The following is a 16,824-nucleotide window of genomic DNA, read 5'->3' on the forward strand; positions in this document are numbered from 1 at the left end:
TTGCCGCTCTCCCAAGAATACAAGGGGTGCTGGTCAGGGGGCGGATTTGGGAGGGTGACTGGCTCATTATTGCTTCTGGGCACCAAGGAACAGCCTGTCTACCTCCTTTTGTTAACGTTATGTTAAAGCTGACGGAGCAAATGATCCGAAGAAGAGCGGTGACTGTCAATCGTCGCCTGGTGAGTTTGCTATGATACTTTTGACTCCTAAATTCTGGGAGAATGTGCGCATGGCTGCTTGAGGGTGGCCCGGTCGACTGCGTAACCGGTTGCAAGGCATTAGCCCAAATGTGGCAGGAACTGGGAACACAACGATCAGCACAATTGTTGGAAGGAGCTTTGGCAAATATACTTGGGGTTCAACTGCCAGCGTAGCAGTGATGATAGCTGTGCCCGCGCATAGGACATAGGTCTTGATTCTGCCCTAGTTGAGCGTTGGCTGCAATAAACTCTGCTCTCCAGCCAGAGTGTCCTAAAAGTGATGGGCTCGTCGCCAACACAACAGGAGGAAGAGGCGGATGTGAGGATAACAGGCTCGGCCGATCATCCACTAAAGATGTCTGCTCTGGGGAGTTTGGATATGTTTCCGTCTCGATGGGAAGATTACTGTGCATTTTTCCCATCCCGTAGACGTCGCGTAGCGCCACGCACGCGGCGCAATTGCCGTTTCTCTAGAGTCAAGGATTTGGACGGCCGTGTTGTCAACCTGCTCGGACGGTTCGGGTGTGTCCAATAAAGTCCACGTTGCAACCACTTTCTACAAACCACCCAGATACGCTTGGCGCCGGGCAAATCCATGGTCTTTTTTCAAATGGAACCCGTCCTCAAGTTCGACCGTCGCCCGCTCAGCGAGCAGCAGCAGGTCGCGGCTTTGCGACAACAACACGCCAGCGGCAGCGGTGACCAGGTTACAGAAGGGCCTGGCACTGTTGGCTGCCTCCGCATTATCTTTGCGGTACCCCGAGTTGAAGCATGTGACGTTATTTTTCTTGGCGTTGGGCCGCTTGGGCTCTTCGGTCGTCTGAGTCGGCTCCGACTCGGTGATGGTGTTGGCCGTGGTCTACTTGCGGTGGTCTCTTGCTTTGTTGACAGCGTCAACAGCAAGGTGTACCCAAAGAAAAAAAACCATCGGCATTTCTAGGAGTAACCTCACAAACCAGGCACTAAGATGACCATGAGATGGTGGCTCCGTGTCAGTGAAATTATTCCAAAGCCAGAGGAATTCAAAACTTTGTGGCATTAAGATTCGGGAAGCCGACGGCCAGTACATCTGTAAACGTTGAGTTGATGCGGGCACATACAAAAGTTTCCTGGCCATGTAAGCTCACCTCAAGTCCTCGTTCCTATTGCGTACATGTCATACGACGAGCTCCTCACTCGAATCTCCGTTGCGACAGAGTGGAACAGCTTTGCAGCAAAGACAAAGGGCCTTCGCGTCTCCGCCAGCTGCGAAGGTGAGCAGAGAGAAACCTACTTGCTTGGCCTCGCGTGGCGCTATGACATCGTCCTCCAGCTAGGCTCTATTCTGGTTGATTGACTAGTCTCGTAAAGTCTTTTCATGACCTTCATCGAGGCCCTGGATTCAACAGGCGCAAGCGGGCAAGACAGAAACACTGCTTGCCAGTCACCTTTGGCAGTGGGCGTGACCGCCGCGGTCGGCACTATCCTGCTTGGTGCGCTTTTATTGTACAGCTCTAGATTCTTCCGTTGCAGTAGCATTACCTGGTCAACAGACTAGCCTAGCAACTTCTTTTCTAATTGCCGTAGCGGCAGCTTCAATTGTTATCCGGAAGAAAGCCTGGGAGAAAATCGCCATTTTTCGCTTTAATAGTATAGGCTTAGGCGCGTACTACAAATTTTGGAGAAGACTGCTAAGGCCAAGCTAAGCCAAGGAGATCTTGAGAAAGGAACGAGAAAAAAAACTATGAAAAACTTTTCCACTGTCGCTCGCGTCAGAGTCTTTCCGCTGTTATTATCAATAAAGTTCGCTTCAATATTTGTATACTCTAAAATTAATCGAAACACGCCCTTGCCACTTTACGATCATTTAACAGCTACATATTCCATTGCTCAGCCCCGCCTGTGTGATTTTGCGCGTAAACGCGAACCCAAACCATACGCGACCGCTGGAGAATATCAGACGCGTATCTGTGGCTGGCGCTGACTGAGGCGCCGCACGGCAGACGCAGCCTGCCAAACGGAGGACATACGGTTCGTAACGTAGGCCTAACATCTGCTAACAAATTATGCAGCTCTAGCCATTTCTTCAGGGCATTTCGCGCAGAATCAAATAATTAGTCACTACTCGTACAGCCCGTAACCTCTGGCAGGTCTTAAATCCGAGCCCACTGCGCTAACGGAATCCGGAATCCTGCCACACACTCTTACCTGGATTCAGGAATAGCTTGCGCCCCGTTTAATGCCAGCTTCCAGGCTTTCCGAACCTCTCAACTTCCTGGATACGGAAGGCTGGACACGCGAAACAATTCGGAAAGCAATCGTGATCAAAATTTATTAAGAACATTGCATTCTCCGGTTCATGTGAGGGTAGGTTCCTCATACATGCTCTAAAATGCGACGTTCAATTACAAAAAAACACTTATCGCGGAAGGATGCCCAGATAAGGAGAACTGTGGTTCAAAAATTGCATCAACTTGAATGCAACGGGTTCGACGTCTGGTCGTATATGAAAAAGGGCGATGACATCTTCGTTTATCACTCGGCGAATCACGCAGGGCCCCCATCGTCCACTGATTTGGTGAGATTAAAAATATTCCTGTGGTGAATGTTTGTTAACAACAGTCTAGATTGATGAAAAGCCGATGACTCTGGGATGCAATGCGAACAGTTTCGAAGCCTCAGAAAAGAATGATACCAGCGAAATGTTCCAGAACAAAACCGAGGACTCGGTGGCGGGAAGTGCTAACAACAGTTTGCCTAGTTTACGATGTGCATCCTCCACCATGAAAGATTGCATTCCGGTGAGTTTAATTCACGAAATGGGAACCGCGACTTGATCTGATATAATTATTCACAGAAGAAGATAAAGATCGTTTTTAAGAAAAACATCGAACGTGGCTAGTCTAGGCGCCAGACCTGTGGCTTCGTACCTACTTGGAAGCTCATGTATTTTAAGTTGTTAGCATAAACCTACCTGAAAAGAATATTTTTGGAGGCTATAATCTTTCCCAGTCCATACACGTAGTCTTGTTAATGCCCTCGCGTAATGTCGCTTCCGAGCTTGAGGAGTGGACGCAGGTCCCTGGACGCGCTCGCCACTTGCTGAACGGTACCGCAAGAGACGCTGCACACATCATATCCTAAATGTGTCCTCAAATAGCTGGCTACGATTTCTCAATTCTTGACATTCCGGAACGTTCCGGATATCCTCAGCTCTTGCATCCACTTTGGCCGTATTTTCTTTTCGGTTCCTCAGATCATGATATGTTTGAATCAAGGCAAGAACCTGCATTTGCTTAGAAAGTATTTATTCATTACATTTAACATAAGCGGGGCTTCAGCGCATACATCCGGACAGGCAACAGCTTCCTAGGCGAACCAGCAGACAAACCCCTTTGGAGTTCAGTTCTTATAATTCGCAAGCCAGCTTGACAGAATATGTTTCGGAACTTGCTATCTTCCCTGTACCAAGTCAGCATTTTCATACATATAACGCTCTTGTATGGGTCCTACGGTGTTAGGGCGCAAGAAAACCAGCAGAACTGACCTTGTCAAGCTATTGTCAGTGTCGTCGAAATAATCGGCGTCGCTCGTACTTATGTTTTCCTTCATAACAATGACGCCGTTCTCCGGTCTCAACGCTTGCTGGCATCGCATCAAAAACCCCACCAGGTGCTCATCTGTTAGATAACCAACGCACCACTGAATCCAGACCAGATCATATAGTACGCCATCGGCAGGCAACCATTCCTCTAGGCCGACGTTGAAGATCTGTCGTACGCAAGCGTTTTCTCGCAATTTGGTGTTGAATTTGGCTACAGGTTCGATTATGTCGATATGTGAAGCCAGAGTACTGAGAAGTCCGCCCGTTACTCTACCGATTCTGTATCAACCGAATCCTGTGTCAGTAATGTTGTCCAAGTTAACGGATAAACACGTTGTTACGACGCATACGCACCCTGCACCGCCCTCCAATGCGCATTCAACGGTACGTCTATTGCTTGCCCTACCGATCCCAAGTTTTGCCAAGAAACCCCGTGAACCTTGTATATCGACTTTTGATGTGCTCGAAAATCCGGCCACTGAGGAAACTCCGCCGAGCATGCCGTCATCATCAGCGTTGGCATCTTCCCAGTATCGTATGCTTTGTTCTTTATCAATTAGATAGCCACTGTCGGTTGGCGAATGGTCAGGTTCCATGATGTTAAACGAATTAACCTTGAAAGCTGACTCGGAAACAGGTATAATACCGCACGCAAATTTTGAAGGGAACGCAGGATGTTTGAAGCTCCACGCACAGATCGCTTGCAGCTTTTTGGGGAGGGGGCGAGAGGGGTAAAATTGTTATGGGGCTTCTGGAGCGGTCCATAATAATTTAAGAAGAACCCTAGTACCCCATGGTCTCTAATTGAAGTCTTGCTTCATTCTCCTACACCTGTAATCGTCACGCCGTCCCCAATTCAGCCATGACAGAATTTAGCGAGCTACTTAAATGGGCAAGCAGCGAAGGATTGGTTCTGAATGGTATCCAGCCTACCTGGATAAGCGGTTGTGGTAAAGGCATCGTTGCCTGCCGCAAGCTGAAGGTTTGTGAATCTCTGTTGTCGAACAACCTCTACAAGCTAACTGAAGAAACAAGGCAGAAGAAGCTATCTTAATAGTACCTATTCAAGCCATTCGAAGTATCACGACAGTCTCCCGGGAAATTCTTAAGCAACTCCCTCCAAGTCTGCCGCTCCACGGCATCCTCGCCACCGAACTAGCTCTGACCGATATCACTCCAACACCATGGCAAAAGTCGCTGCCAACTATGGCCGATATCACTGCTGCAATACCTTTCATGTGGCGCAAAGAATTGCAAAATTTACTGCCAACTTCTGCCCGCATTCTTCTTGAGAACCAGCAAACCAAGTACAAGCATGAATGGAATACAGTGTCACAAGCAATACCTTCTATCAGCGAAGAACGTTTTCAATACTACTGGCACATCGTTAACACGAGGACATTCTTGTACGAGGTATCCGAAACCGAATGCTATAGCTGGGAAGACCGATTGGCCCTGGTTCCACTCGCCGATATGTTCAATCACGCCGACGAAGGCTGCAGGGTATCCTATATGCCCGAACATTACGTCATAACCACTGATCGAGCATACGAAGCCGGTGAGGAGTTGTTTATTTCCTACGGGGACCACTCGAACGATTGCCTTCTAACTGAGTATGGCTTCTTGCTGCCAAACAATCGTTGCGATGTAATATGCATCGATGAAATCGTCTTGCCTCGACTTGACGAGTCTGCTAAAGAGTTGTTGCACCAAAGGGATTTACTAGGCACTTACAGACTGCATTTGGAGAAAGGGCCATGCAGCAGAGCCCAGGCTGCATTGCGACTGCTTTGTTGTTCATACGAACAATGGCTAAAATACGTCGAGGGCAGAGATGACGGTTCAAATTCACAATATTCAGTTAACGTGCTATTATGTGAACTGATCAGGGAATTCCAAGGCATCATTCAAAAGAAGCTGCATATGCTTGAGCAAACGCATTCCGGCACCGCTGGGCAGAGAGAAATCCTTCAGCAACGATGGCGACAAATAGATAGCATTGCGAAACAGATCTGCGGTCAATTGTCCTCCCAGATTAGAGCCAGCTAGTGGCACGGTTAAGGGCACTCGAGTTGAACTAGTAATATTCCTGTCGGGCGAATGCGGGGCTTGCTCCGAATTATGCGATAAAGCCTAAGATGGAGGGGTCGGAAAAGGTTTTACCGACCAGCACGGATGCCAATACTTGAGTAGCTAGATAGACCGTCCGGGAGACCAACAAACTACTCAACAATGCCACAATTTCTGCAGCGTCAGGGATTTCGTTTCATGGGCCGACAAAATGGCGAAACCAAAACCACGTTTAAGTATACAGGATATGGAGTCTGAGATTGGCTACAAGATACCAACATATTCTCAGGAAGAGGGGCTACGTTTCTACTCGGACCTGCACATCGTACCTAAATCTGATTACGATAAATTCGAGAGGGAATATCAGAAGTTGACAAATCCCAAGCTGCTCAAGTCAGTTTTCCATGAAAAGCAACTGCTTTCCAGGCTTCCAAATCACGGAACAACCAAGGTCAGAACCCCACTCATTGGCCCTTTCATTCACTGACGCCAAATAGAGGATTGAGAGAGCCGGCGAATCCATCTTGATCTATCGGCATTCTCGAGAAGGCCTGTATCGGTGTTCGTGCGATTTGACCTTTGATTTTGGATTGAAATTACCTCTTCTCTTCACGGAGGTTGAAGCAGCCCGCGCGGTGCTGGTCTCAGAAGTAAGTTACAATCCTGCATCAACAAGGTAGAGAGACTGACCCAGCCCCTAGTTGTCCGTTGATATCCCAAACATCGAAACTCCCGGGCTTTTTGAGTTACCTCTTGAGCTGCGGCTTAGGATTTACAGATTTGCTATACCGCGGGGCCACTGGGATATCAACAACACAGAGATTTTCGATCATGATGTTCTACCTCGTTGTCTTGGTGATCCCAGTGGTTACTACTTTCCTCTCGGCAAACAGATCTCTCTCTTACTGGCGAGCAAAAGATTACGACATGAAGCCTTGCCTCTGGCCTTTCGAAACACTACATTTCGTTTAGAGGATATGGATGATCTTGCAAAACTGCTTGTTGCCGTAGGCCAAATTGGCCGCGCCAACATTGAGTCGCTGCAGTTTCCCTGGGCAAGCAGATCAGATCTCCAGTGCATGTGGGAAAAGTTCCCGCGGGCTGAAGATAATCATCTCAAGCTCCCAAGTCTACATGTGTCAACATGCATGAGATTGCTCCATCAATGCTCTAGACTCCGCAAGATTCGAATTCTTTTCGACGAGGACCTACTGCTCAACATACGCGCGGATGAGTTCAAGACCAATGAAGGAATCCAGAGCTTGTGTTCAATGCAGGGATTTCCACATGTGGAAATTCTTGGATTAAATGGAGATATTATGGAAAATTGTCCTCTTGCGCAATGGTTGGGCGAAATACTGATGAGGTCACAGGCCAATGGGGAAGATGAGGAGAAAACTGATTGAACATGCTGGAATTCTTATTACAGCCTAACCAGCAAGTTTTGGTCTAGATTACAGTCATCTGGAGCACATCATATAAGTTTGAATTCTCTTCTTGTCACAAAAATGCAGAAACAAGATTTAGCATGTTATTTACTTATTCTCATTTTCTGCAATCGAATACTCGTTTATAAAGTCATAAATAGAAAGTATATTTGATGCACCGTTGTCAGCCGATCCGTCGCAGGGTGCTCGGGAGGAATCTTTGGGCCGTTTCCGTGGGTCCTTGGCGCACACCAAGCACCTCCGAAGTAAAAATATGACATCGTTACGCAATATGCCGTAATATGATTTGCGTATCTCGTTCCAAGTTGCATCCCATCCACCATGCTGGTTATTGGTGTGAATAATTTCCACCACATCCACAATGGAATCGTCTGTGATGAGCACACGATTCTTTTCCTCGTTACTACCTGAAGTAGTGCGAATATCGCCGGTGGCCTCATCCCAGATGAAGGATCTTCGAACGTAGTTGCGCCGACTAAATTCCTTTTGTGATGAAGGTCGCGTAACATCAGCGGTAAGCCATTGTAAAAACTGGTCACGCTCGTTTTGCGATACCCGCCGATTGCTGGGATTGTCCGCGATGTATTGCTGGAATTCGGTTCTGATGCTAGCACTGAACAAAGTCTTGACGGTAATATCAGCCATTCTGACTCCTCATAACGCACGTCGGTTGTTGCCTTCTGTGTGTTATGGAACGTCTTCGAGTCACTGTTACGGACATAGGATACGCCGTGGGGCGAGATGAGGAGACATGAGGAGCTCGACCCACGGCGTACGCCGGGAGTCGAGATGAGGAGACATGAGGAGCTCGACCCACGGCGTACGCCGGGAGTCGAGATGAGGAGACATGAAATGTTGCTGGACTAGGGACGCGCAGCCGCCTCTAGTCTGCTCAGTATGAAACGAGACTTTCCATCATGGATTCCCATGTCTCTGATAGCCCGCTAGTGGGCACAGAAAATGCAGATGTCCCACGAATGTGGGCAAATGCTGTACTTCGATACGAGGGACTTACAGAAACGAAGCTTCCCCGTCCTGGCAGTATTAAAACGATACCCCAGCTGCTCGAGGAAACCTTGTCTGCCAATAACAGATTTAAAAGCTATCGCCATGACGGCTCGAAGCTGGCTAAGTTAAGGACATCTGTATCGAGATGTCTAGGCCCCCTTCAGCAGCTAGGCAACTTAGTCACTCAAGCAACCAAATCTGTAGGAGCCATGCATTGCAAATAAACATACTTAATACGATCTGACTTTACTACAGATTTACCCACCAAGTGAGGCTATCTTTGCCGCCATCAGCTATCTAATAAGCGTGAGAGTTTCCTTCCGTCGACTAAAGTCCTCAATTTGACATTTTCCAGTCTGCGACTGCGACTTCAGCAGACTATGAAGCACTCCAATCCGTTTTCGACGACTTGCAAATAAATTTGCTGGGCCTAAAAATTGTGGAAGACAAACTCTCTCATTTGCCTGAGCTTGAGACAGCAGTGGTTGGAATTTTCACATCAGCATTGTTTTTGTGTGGAATCTGCACCAAATATATCCAGCAAGGGCGCATTAGTGCGTCACAACCTTCTTTGCTTCCCACAAAACTAGCCTTGCGGGTTGGATTTTCTCATGATTATTGGCAAAAGACACTAACGGCAAATACAGAAAAAGCTTTGCGAGCGCTTATTTCAGGCCGGGATGAGGCGCTCAAGCAAGCAACGAACGACTTCCATAAGGCGGTAAAACTTGGGCAGGACACAATCGGCAAGCTTCTACTCGCCAATTCTGTTGATATCAAGCTTGCTACGAGCTCAACAACGAGCGAACTTACTGGTGAGTTGACATAGTGCTGCTTGCTATTCTTGGTTCTAAGACTCCTCCAGAACGCAGAATCTCCCAAGAACGTGACAAAATCCTGGACTGGCTGTCGCCAATTGACTACCTTAAAAAACAACGAGACATCCTCGCGAAGCATCACGGGAAAACCGGAAAATGGTTTCTAGACCATCCAGACTTTCGCCTTTGGATGGATGGGGGTGAAAACACAATACTGTGGTGTCGTGGTATCCGTATGTACACCGGCCAAGGATTCCTTTTGTCCACATATACTAAGGTTTTAAATAGCTGGTGCCGGGAAAACAGTGATGACGTAAGCCAGACCTTCTGCTTGAGCATTGGTGATTGTCAACTAACCTCAGTTTGATAGTGCAAGGACTATAAGTCATCTCGAAGAATCCACGCAGGTTGACAAGACCGCAATCGCATACATATATTGTGATTACAGAACGCCCTATACCGCGATCAAACTGATATCCAGCATCGCTCGCCAGCTAGTACAACAGTGCACCTCCTTACCTACACAAGCCAAGTCATTTTACACGGCATGGGTTGAAAAGAAATCATATCCGAGCCATGACAGCTATGTTTCGCTCATCCATGATATTTCGAAACACTTCACAAAGGCCTTTGTCTTTGCTGACGCTTTGGTATTTCTCAATATCTCCCAGGAATTTACGTCACTGGGCTAACTCTCACTAGGACGAGTGTGACGAACCAACAAGGACGGACTTCCTTGCAATGCTCTTGGGCTCCAGATCTACACTTCGACTCTTCCTTACATCTAGAAAAAGCGTTGATCTTAGAGCTCATATTGGCGCTACACCCAGCATTGAGATCATTGCTAGCACAACTGATATTCGAGACTATCTGACGACAAAAGTTCTCAATAACGACCGACTTTTATCGTTGTTTCAAAAAGATCCTGATCTTAGCAGTCAAATTATCAACACAGTCCAAGACAAAGCTGGTGGCATGTAAGGAAAACTACTCTCTAATCCTATTTGTTAAATTTACTGACCCGACTACACAGGTTTTTACTCGCCAACCTTCAGATCGCTCACATAAGTATGCAGAGTACCGTTAGGAAAGTTCGCAATGCTTTAAATAGCCTTCCGAGGGGCATCGTCCCCTTCTATGAACAGGCCATGGAAAGAATTCTTGGCCAAGGAGAAGAGGACATGATACTGGCGAAAAAGACCTTGTCATTCATCTTCTGTGCGAGAAGACCATTGAGCACCGTGGAGCTTATTGCAGCCTTATCAGTCGAAATCGGAGACTCAACATTCGACGAAGATAACTGCCCCCCTCTTCATACGATTCTCAGTGTTTGCGTTGGGTTAGTCAGTACTGATGAAAATACTGGCACGATTGGCCTTGTTCATACTACTCTTCAGGAGTATCTCCAGGAACACACTTCAGGCCTACTGGCTGATCCCCATCTGGAGATGGCGAGCGTTTGCATAACCTATTTGTCGTTCCGATGTTTTTCTGAGGGGCCCTGCACAGACGATGCCACCTTGACCAAACGTATGCAGCAATATCACTTTCTAGAATACGCCTCAAAAAACTGGGGAGCACACGCAAGATACTCGAGCCAGCAAAGCTTGAAGTCTGTTCTAAACTTCTTAAGAAGTGATACAAACGTGACGTCATCCATACAGGTCTTACATACCAACTCCAAGCGAACAGAAGGCTGGCACAATCGATTTCCCAGAGATTTCACGCCGATACATGTAACGGCATATTGGGGTTTGAAAGAGGCTTGCGAAGTCTTTTGTCAAGATGGCGACAAAATTGATGTCCAGGACAGCCAAGGCACTACTGCTCTCCATATAGCTGCCCGGCATGGTCATACGGCATTACTTAAAAGTCTCCTCGCCAAAGGCGCTCGTCCTGAACTGGTCGATGAAAAGGGCTATACGCCTTTGATCTGGGCAGGAAGAAATGGCCACAAAGCCTCAATCACACCACTTATATTGGCTCTAAGAAACATTTGGACACATGATGCGGAAGGCTGGACAGCGCTGGATTGGGCAATTATTGGCAAACATTACGATACTGCGGGTGCTCTACTCTCCCATTACGACCAAGCTGCCGAGGCCACTCGCTTGAACAAGACTTTGATCCTGGCTGCTGAAGGAGGGTACGATGAAGCGGTGGGAATATTGCTCGACAAGGGAGCATGCATCAATGGAACCGATGAAGAAGGCAGTACTGCCTTAGACTTTGCGGTTTCGGAGGGCAAAGAGAAGGTTGTTCGTGTCCTTCTTGAGCGAGGTGCTGATCCCAACTCGCAAGACAATTACTGCCACACAGCCTTGCACTGGGCTATTGCGCACCCAAAAATTGCAAGCCTGCTCTTACAGCATGGCGCGATAGTTGATTCACAAAACCGACAAAAACATACGCCACTATTATGGTGTGCCAAGGAGGACCAAATTGATACTCTGAAATTATTGATTCAGTCTGAGGCCGCTGTCAACGCTTGCGACGAGCATGGTACCACTCCATTACACGCAGCAGCTGCTAAAGGAAATGAGACAATGGTCAAGATTCTCCTGGACAAGGGTGCTGACGCCACTCTCAAGGATCGCGATGAATGGACACCCGTGCACAGTGCACTGATAGGAGGACATTTCCATTTGCTTCCTATCTTTGCGCTCAAAGTCACCAACTGTCAAAGTATTGCCGATAATATGTCCAAGATACTGGAAGACGGAAAAAACAGGGCCTGGCTACAAGAAACTGCCATGGAAAAGTCTCACGGCAGCGTCCAAGTTAGTGGTTTACGTACTGCGGTCAATAGTGGCTACAGCGAAAGAGTCCTGGCGCTCATAAGTGCCGGAGAAGATATCAATGCTTGCGACAGTATCGGGGGCTCAACTGCTTTGACACTCGCAGTCTGGTTGCACAGGCTTGATATTACAAGGATCCTCATAGAAAATGGAGCCGATGTGGACAAGCCAGATGCGACAGGCAACACAGCTTTGCATATTGCAGTCAAAGATGGTTACGAGGATATTGTAGCACTTTTGCTCAGTAGCGGAGCTAATATTGATAAGCCACTCCATAGTTGGACCCCGCTTCTTTTCGCTAGCAGGGAATGCCACTATGGTTGCTACGCTCGAATAGCAGAGCTACTGGTCAACAATGGAGCTGATGTTAAGGCCGCCGACTATCATGGACGAACGGCCCTTCACTGGGCTGCTCAGTGGGGCCAGTGTCTCCTTGCGGAAGGGCTGGTTCAAAAAGGCGCACCTATCGATGCACAAGATCGTTGGGGAATGACACCTTTGATTTGGGCTTCAGCAAGCGAGCGTACCCGGACCGAAACTTCCGTCATAAATTTGCTCCTGGCTAATAATGCCAATGCCAATATAGAAACGAAAGAAGGATACCGCCCAATCCATCTGGCCGCCCTCGCTGGAGACTTGAAATGTCTTGACCAGCTTTTGAGACATGGGGCAGATCCTGAGGCTGGTATTGGTACAACAGGCCCAAAACCGCTAGATATCGCACGGATCATGAAGAATGGGGCTACTGTAACGCTTCTGGAAGGTTGGGGGGCTACTTCCAGCGAGTCGATACAGTGGCAGCACGCAAGAAATAAGGCAACGTCTCAAGGGACGAAGAAGCATGGTTCCCGGTTTCTTAATATTGATACCGTTCCGAACGAGGTCATTTGCGTGGAAAATTTTTATCGAGCATTGCGTGATTTAAGCACCGACTGAAGACACGGATAATTCTGATGCAAAGCAATCGATTTGAGGGACACTGTTACACAAAATTCCTATGGCTTTTTTACTTGATAGCTATGGCCTACTCAATGCTGGGTGATTCGAGCTGTTGAACATGAGCTGACTCTTTGGGTATAGTGCATTTCCTCTAACGGATATTATTTCGGTACATCTGCTCTGCCTCCTTGTTATTGTTGTGTCTATTAACGCCGGGCAGCAAGCTGCAACTGCACCTGGAGTATCACGGCGTGGTAAAGCTATGGTAAGTTACATACAGGGTATCGGCCAGGTCTTAATCCCCTCCACGTGGTCCTGTGCGCTTAGTACCTCCAGGTGGTTCCTGAAGGAGGAGTCGTCCCGTCGACCCGATGTTACCCGTATTCCCCTTATCCATGAGTTCACCAGATCGTTGCAGAAAAGAACCTTGAGACAAGGAAAAACCTCTGTAGAATGCCTGCGTCGGCCCCGCAACTTACATTCCTGCGGAGGTGTGACACGCTCGTGACTTAATCGCGAAGAACATCCTGTACCAAATCAGCGATCCTGATTGTCGTTACCCCTCTGACGAAGTTCCCAACAAGTGTGGGCTCGACGGCAAAGGGCGGGCAGCTGTTGTCGATAGCTAGCCGGATTATCCTAGTCACATGAAGTGGAAGGAGGTGGAGGGAGCAGGATTCGAACCTACGTTACATTGGTAGCAGCCATGGCGCTTAGCCACCCCTGCTCTGCCTCCTTGTATTTTATCAATCGAATAATGTTGGAGCACTTGTTTTTCAGCAACCTACAGTGAGCACTCCACAAACTCGGAGAAAACTAGAGAGGGTTGAAAAATAGCAAAGCAGACAGCTGCAAATTAATCCGAGATGCTGCGGTTGGATCGTGTCAGCTACGCGAGATAAAACTCAGTAGGAAATGGTTTAGTGTACATGCGTCCCTCTAGTATTAACACTGGGAATCAGTCGGGCATTTGGTTTCATACTGCATTTTCCAAGCCCGGTAGACTTTCTGTGTACGTTCCCGAATAGCAGCACTGCACCAAAAGCCCAAATATCTCTTTGCAATTTTCTGACGACTGGATTTCGCGAGTTTTCGACTCCTGGTAGTTTCGACTGTCAATTCGATATTTGGCGAGCTGGACTCACCATGCGACATACAGCAAATTAACCGGAAAGGGTTTTGACGAAGTGCTCAGAGGGTGCGATCAAAACCAAACTGTGCAACATGTAATTGAATTCTTCGGGGTTACAATAAATCGTAACATCTGAGAAATATTCTGACCAGTGCTGTAGCCCAGGAAGGCCGTTGAAGATAAATTGAAATGCCATCGCGACGACAGGTATCAGCTGTGCATAAGATCAGAAACTTGCAACCGATGTTTGGCACCGGGCAGGCTGGATCTGAATGATGAGCTTGTAGTGAGGTTTATGAAAACCTCAGGTCCCGTCACATTGGCCTGTGTCACATACCTGCAGCAGCGACCACTGGATCCCCACTTAGTCCTCATTCGGGACCCGCATTAGGTAAATGAACGAACGCAAGGGCCAGGCTTCTCCTGTGCCACATGTCCGATAATTCTGCAATTTGACAAGTAGTTACCTATTATAACCCTGAAGACTAGATACCCAACATTCCTGTTTGTTACGTGATCGCCTGTACCGCTTGCCTGTGACAGCCTAGTGGGTGTTTAAGTCGAATAGCACAATGAGACAAACGAAACCTTTATACTAAACTGTGTTTTTGTTTTCAAGTTTCTGGCCGACATCCATTCTGTGTTGGTCTAGTTCTGGTCAAATTCGTAACTAGTCCACTTCCAACTGTTTGCAGGATTTTCGAGCATGGTGCAATACCAAGCGGCTAACAATGTACCCATGGGGGTGGCAGAAGAACGATTATTGTTAACCAGGTTTTCGGGTTCCGTATACAGGGGGGCTCGAATTGTCGCCAAAATACTGGTTCACACAATCTTTGTGGTTTGGATCAACCAACATCACCATACCCACAATATATGTGATTGTGCCTACTGTTGGTCACATTTAACCTCCCAACGCCCGGTGCAGAAGCCTTGATTTAAAAAACTGCCTGCCCCTGAAATTTAAAGACTTGTTTCCGTAGATTTGAGCGATGCAAAGCACCCGGAACACTTTTCAGACGAATGAACGATTTTCACTACGAACTCGTCCTTCCGGTGGATCAGCAGCTATACAATGGCAGAAAAAGGTGATAATAATGGCAATCGTAAGTCAGGGCATTTCGAAAGCAGAAGAGATTATGACAATGCGAGCGATTTTGCACCTGTGTCATTGTCTTGCTAACTGGTACTCTCTAGTCAATAACCGCATCCCGTTCCAGGCACAGCCAAAATCAAAGTTTCCCAACCCATCCTGCTTGAACGGCATTGCAAGACGTCCGCCAACTTCACCAGCCAATTTTGCGACTAAGGAAGCAAAAGCGAAATATTGCGGCAGGCCCATCGCAGACTACGGGACCGCCTGTGTTGACCGTAAGGTCCGTACTCGTCGAAAGACATATGCAGCCCAACGCGAAAATGTTTCAGGGGCGAAGCGCCAGAAAAAGAAGAAACAGTCTACCAAACTTCTCCCTGGGGGCTTGTATCATGGTCGCTGGAGGCCTGGAATCTACTGGCCTGTGGTCATTCTCTCTTGGGACGATGCGAGGGTTGACATGAAAGACCTGCCCAAAAGCGACTGCTTCGATGTTGACAACGGGAAGATCGTGGGATGGGCACCTGGTTATGAAAACGGAGGCAGCCTAGCATATGATCGGTGGTTTCCCGTTGTATACCTCGACAAAGATTATTGTATTGGTTGGATGCATGCGAGAGACTTCTTCGACTTTGACCAGAAACAAGGTTATTCCAAGGTGCGCGAACGGTATGCCAACCTTACCAAGCATGAGCCAAGAAATTGTCAAGCAGAACCTAGTACAGTAGTTGGTCGGGAGTTCCAGGTTGATTCAAAATCTTGGTGGGCCACTGTTTTGGAGGGATAAGATATGCCTGTACAGTAACAAAAAAAAAACGCTTTCCAATAGCCGTTTAACAGTAAAATTGGCTGAAAGATCCAACTTGAGGTCGATAAGCCTCTTTTCAGGGCGCAAAAATTGATCAGTTCAATGGCAAGGAACGTGCGACGAACGAAGAGGTAAATATAGAAGTTATTCGTTATCTTTGAAGGATGAAGGCACAACACGCTGGCGAAGCCACTTTGCGTAGTAGCTGCAGCGTACACAGTGTTGTTGTTGGCAACATCAATGATCCACGTAAACGGTTGACATTGTGTTCACTAAGACTGATAATTCCTTATGAGAGGCTGGTGAAGCTGTGATGCAGGCAGGTAAGTATGGGTTTAATCGCCTAGCGAGGACTGGCTAGTGCGTATGCGTAACAGAACCATGGTTGCGACTTTGCACCTGCAATGTCTGTTTGATTGCCCTTTTCCAAGAGTTGAAGTATTGTAATTAACAAATTCTAGGAGATAACTATCCTACATAGTAAGGTCGCCGAGACAATTTGCCGCGCAGCTTGAACGGCCTTGGTTACAGACCGGAGTCCTGGCGGAGCGAATTAGGCTATTGACGGAAGAGTAGAGGGGCTTCGGGGTAGCATTTTACCGACCGCTTGCGCCGCGGAAACTACCTGGATCAATGCTTGTAACTGCTACAGCCTAGGTCAATAAAAAACGTTCCTCTACAAGTCGAGCTAAGTAGTTTGCTGACCCGCCCACACTGTTGTAGTGGATCTGCAGCCAAACAGCAAGGGGCACTTGCAGCTACTTCGAAATACTTTTGCAGATGGTGATTAGAGCCAACAGTAAATTTTTGCTACTATCGTGCAGCCATATCTAGATCTTGTCAAGTAGACTTACTTACCTAGGCCGTCTCGAAATTCTAAAGATTGAATGTCTGTACTGAGAGCGGAAAATAGATTTGGTCCAAATT

The 16,824-nt window shown here is 47.6% G+C and overlaps 8 protein-coding genes across 8 annotated transcripts; 5 read left to right on the forward strand and 3 right to left on the reverse strand.

Moving 5' to 3' along the window:
• Positions 1-756: 756 nt before the first annotated feature.
• On the reverse strand, positions 757-1,965 carry PgNI_09055 (uncharacterized protein; the record flags this gene model as incomplete). The annotated part of the gene is made up of 3 exons (XM_031129045.1): positions 1,301-1,965; positions 1,153-1,162; positions 757-1,059 (listed from the first exon to the last, which is right to left on the reverse strand). The coding sequence occupies exons 1-3, from the start codon at positions 1,315-1,317 to the stop codon at positions 757-759; spliced, it is 330 nt and encodes a 109-aa protein (XP_030978562.1). The 5' UTR covers positions 1,318-1,965.
• A 622-nt stretch (positions 1,966-2,587) lies between these two features.
• On the forward strand, positions 2,588-3,171 carry PgNI_09056 (uncharacterized protein). Its single transcript, XM_031129046.1, has 2 exons — positions 2,588-2,757; positions 2,807-3,171. The coding sequence occupies exons 1-2, from the start codon at positions 2,686-2,688 to the stop codon at positions 3,014-3,016; spliced, it is 282 nt and encodes a 93-aa protein (XP_030978561.1). The 5' UTR covers positions 2,588-2,685; the 3' UTR covers positions 3,017-3,171.
• A 299-nt stretch (positions 3,172-3,470) lies between these two features.
• On the reverse strand, positions 3,471-4,576 carry PgNI_09057 (uncharacterized protein). The gene is made up of 3 exons (XM_031129047.1): positions 4,138-4,576; positions 3,727-4,062; positions 3,471-3,641 (listed from the first exon to the last, which is right to left on the reverse strand). The coding sequence occupies exons 1-3, from the start codon at positions 4,377-4,379 to the stop codon at positions 3,500-3,502; spliced, it is 720 nt and encodes a 239-aa protein (XP_030978560.1). The 5' UTR covers positions 4,380-4,576; the 3' UTR covers positions 3,471-3,499.
• A 6-nt stretch (positions 4,577-4,582) lies between these two features.
• PgNI_09058 (uncharacterized protein) lies at positions 4,583-8,018 on the forward strand. The gene is made up of 4 exons (XM_031129048.1): positions 4,583-4,765; positions 4,819-6,304; positions 6,351-6,503; positions 6,555-8,018. The coding sequence occupies exons 1-2, from the start codon at positions 4,646-4,648 to the stop codon at positions 5,830-5,832; spliced, it is 1,134 nt and encodes a 377-aa protein (XP_030978565.1). The 5' UTR covers positions 4,583-4,645; the 3' UTR covers positions 5,833-6,304; positions 6,351-6,503; positions 6,555-8,018.
• Positions 7,389-7,946, reverse strand: PgNI_09059 (uncharacterized protein; the record flags this gene model as incomplete). Its single annotated transcript, XM_031129049.1, has 1 exon — positions 7,389-7,946. One exon carries the CDS (start codon positions 7,944-7,946, stop codon positions 7,389-7,391), a length of 558 nt encoding a protein of 185 aa, XP_030978564.1.
• A 24-nt stretch (positions 8,019-8,042) lies between the features above and the next one.
• Positions 8,043-8,168, forward strand: PgNI_09060 (uncharacterized protein; the record flags this gene model as incomplete). The annotated part of the gene is made up of 1 exon (XM_031129050.1): positions 8,043-8,168. One exon carries the CDS (start codon positions 8,043-8,045, stop codon positions 8,166-8,168), a length of 126 nt encoding a protein of 41 aa, XP_030979037.1.
• Positions 8,169-8,411: 243 nt separating this feature from the next.
• Positions 8,412-13,486, forward strand: PgNI_09061 (uncharacterized protein; the record flags this gene model as incomplete). The annotated part of the gene is given in 5 exon segments (XM_031129051.1): positions 8,412-8,433; positions 8,957-9,124; positions 9,139-9,440; positions 9,830-10,104; positions 10,161-13,486. 5 exon segments carry the CDS (start codon positions 8,412-8,414, stop codon positions 12,859-12,861), a joined length of 3,468 nt encoding a protein of 1,155 aa, XP_030979038.1. The 3' UTR covers positions 12,862-13,486.
• A 1,466-nt stretch (positions 13,487-14,952) lies between these two features.
• Positions 14,953-15,817, forward strand: PgNI_09062 (uncharacterized protein; the record flags this gene model as incomplete). The annotated part of the gene is given in 3 exon segments (XM_031129052.1): positions 14,953-15,102; positions 15,194-15,758; positions 15,778-15,817. The coding sequence occupies 3 exon segments, from the start codon at positions 15,072-15,074 to the stop codon at positions 15,815-15,817; spliced, it is 636 nt and encodes a 211-aa protein (XP_030979036.1). The 5' UTR covers positions 14,953-15,071.
• Positions 15,818-16,824: the final 1,007 nt, after the last annotated feature.

Source organism: Pyricularia grisea (genome assembly GCF_004355905.1).
Source record: "Pyricularia grisea strain NI907 chromosome V map unlocalized Pyricularia_grisea_NI907_Scaffold_6, whole genome shotgun sequence".
Taxonomy (NCBI): domain Eukaryota; kingdom Fungi; phylum Ascomycota; class Sordariomycetes; order Magnaporthales; family Pyriculariaceae; genus Pyricularia; species Pyricularia grisea.

Excerpts from the sequence above, each read along its gene's own strand:
- PgNI_09057 (XM_031129047.1), bottom strand. The coding sequence starts at position 4,379 with ATGGAACCTGACCATTCGCCAACCGACAGTGGCTATCTAATTGATAAA. Across the intron at positions 4,063-4,137 it reads GCATTGGAGGGCGGTGCAGG|AATCGGTAGAGTAACGGGCG; the intron begins GTGCGTATGCGT and ends CGGTTGATACAG. Across the intron at positions 3,642-3,726 it reads ACTGACAATAGCTTGACAAG|GGAAGATAGCAAGTTCCGAA; the intron begins GTCAGTTCTGCT and ends GACTTGGTACAG.
- PgNI_09056 (XM_031129046.1), top strand. The coding sequence starts at position 2,686 with ATGAAAAAGGGCGATGACATCTTCGTTTATCACTCGGCGAATCACGCA. Across the intron at positions 2,758-2,806 it reads CCCCATCGTCCACTGATTTG|ATTGATGAAAAGCCGATGAC; the intron begins GTGAGATTAAAA and ends ACAACAGTCTAG.
- PgNI_09058 (XM_031129048.1), top strand. The coding sequence starts at position 4,646 with ATGACAGAATTTAGCGAGCTACTTAAATGGGCAAGCAGCGAAGGATTG. Across the intron at positions 4,766-4,818 it reads TTGCCTGCCGCAAGCTGAAG|GCAGAAGAAGCTATCTTAAT; the intron begins GTTTGTGAATCT and ends TGAAGAAACAAG.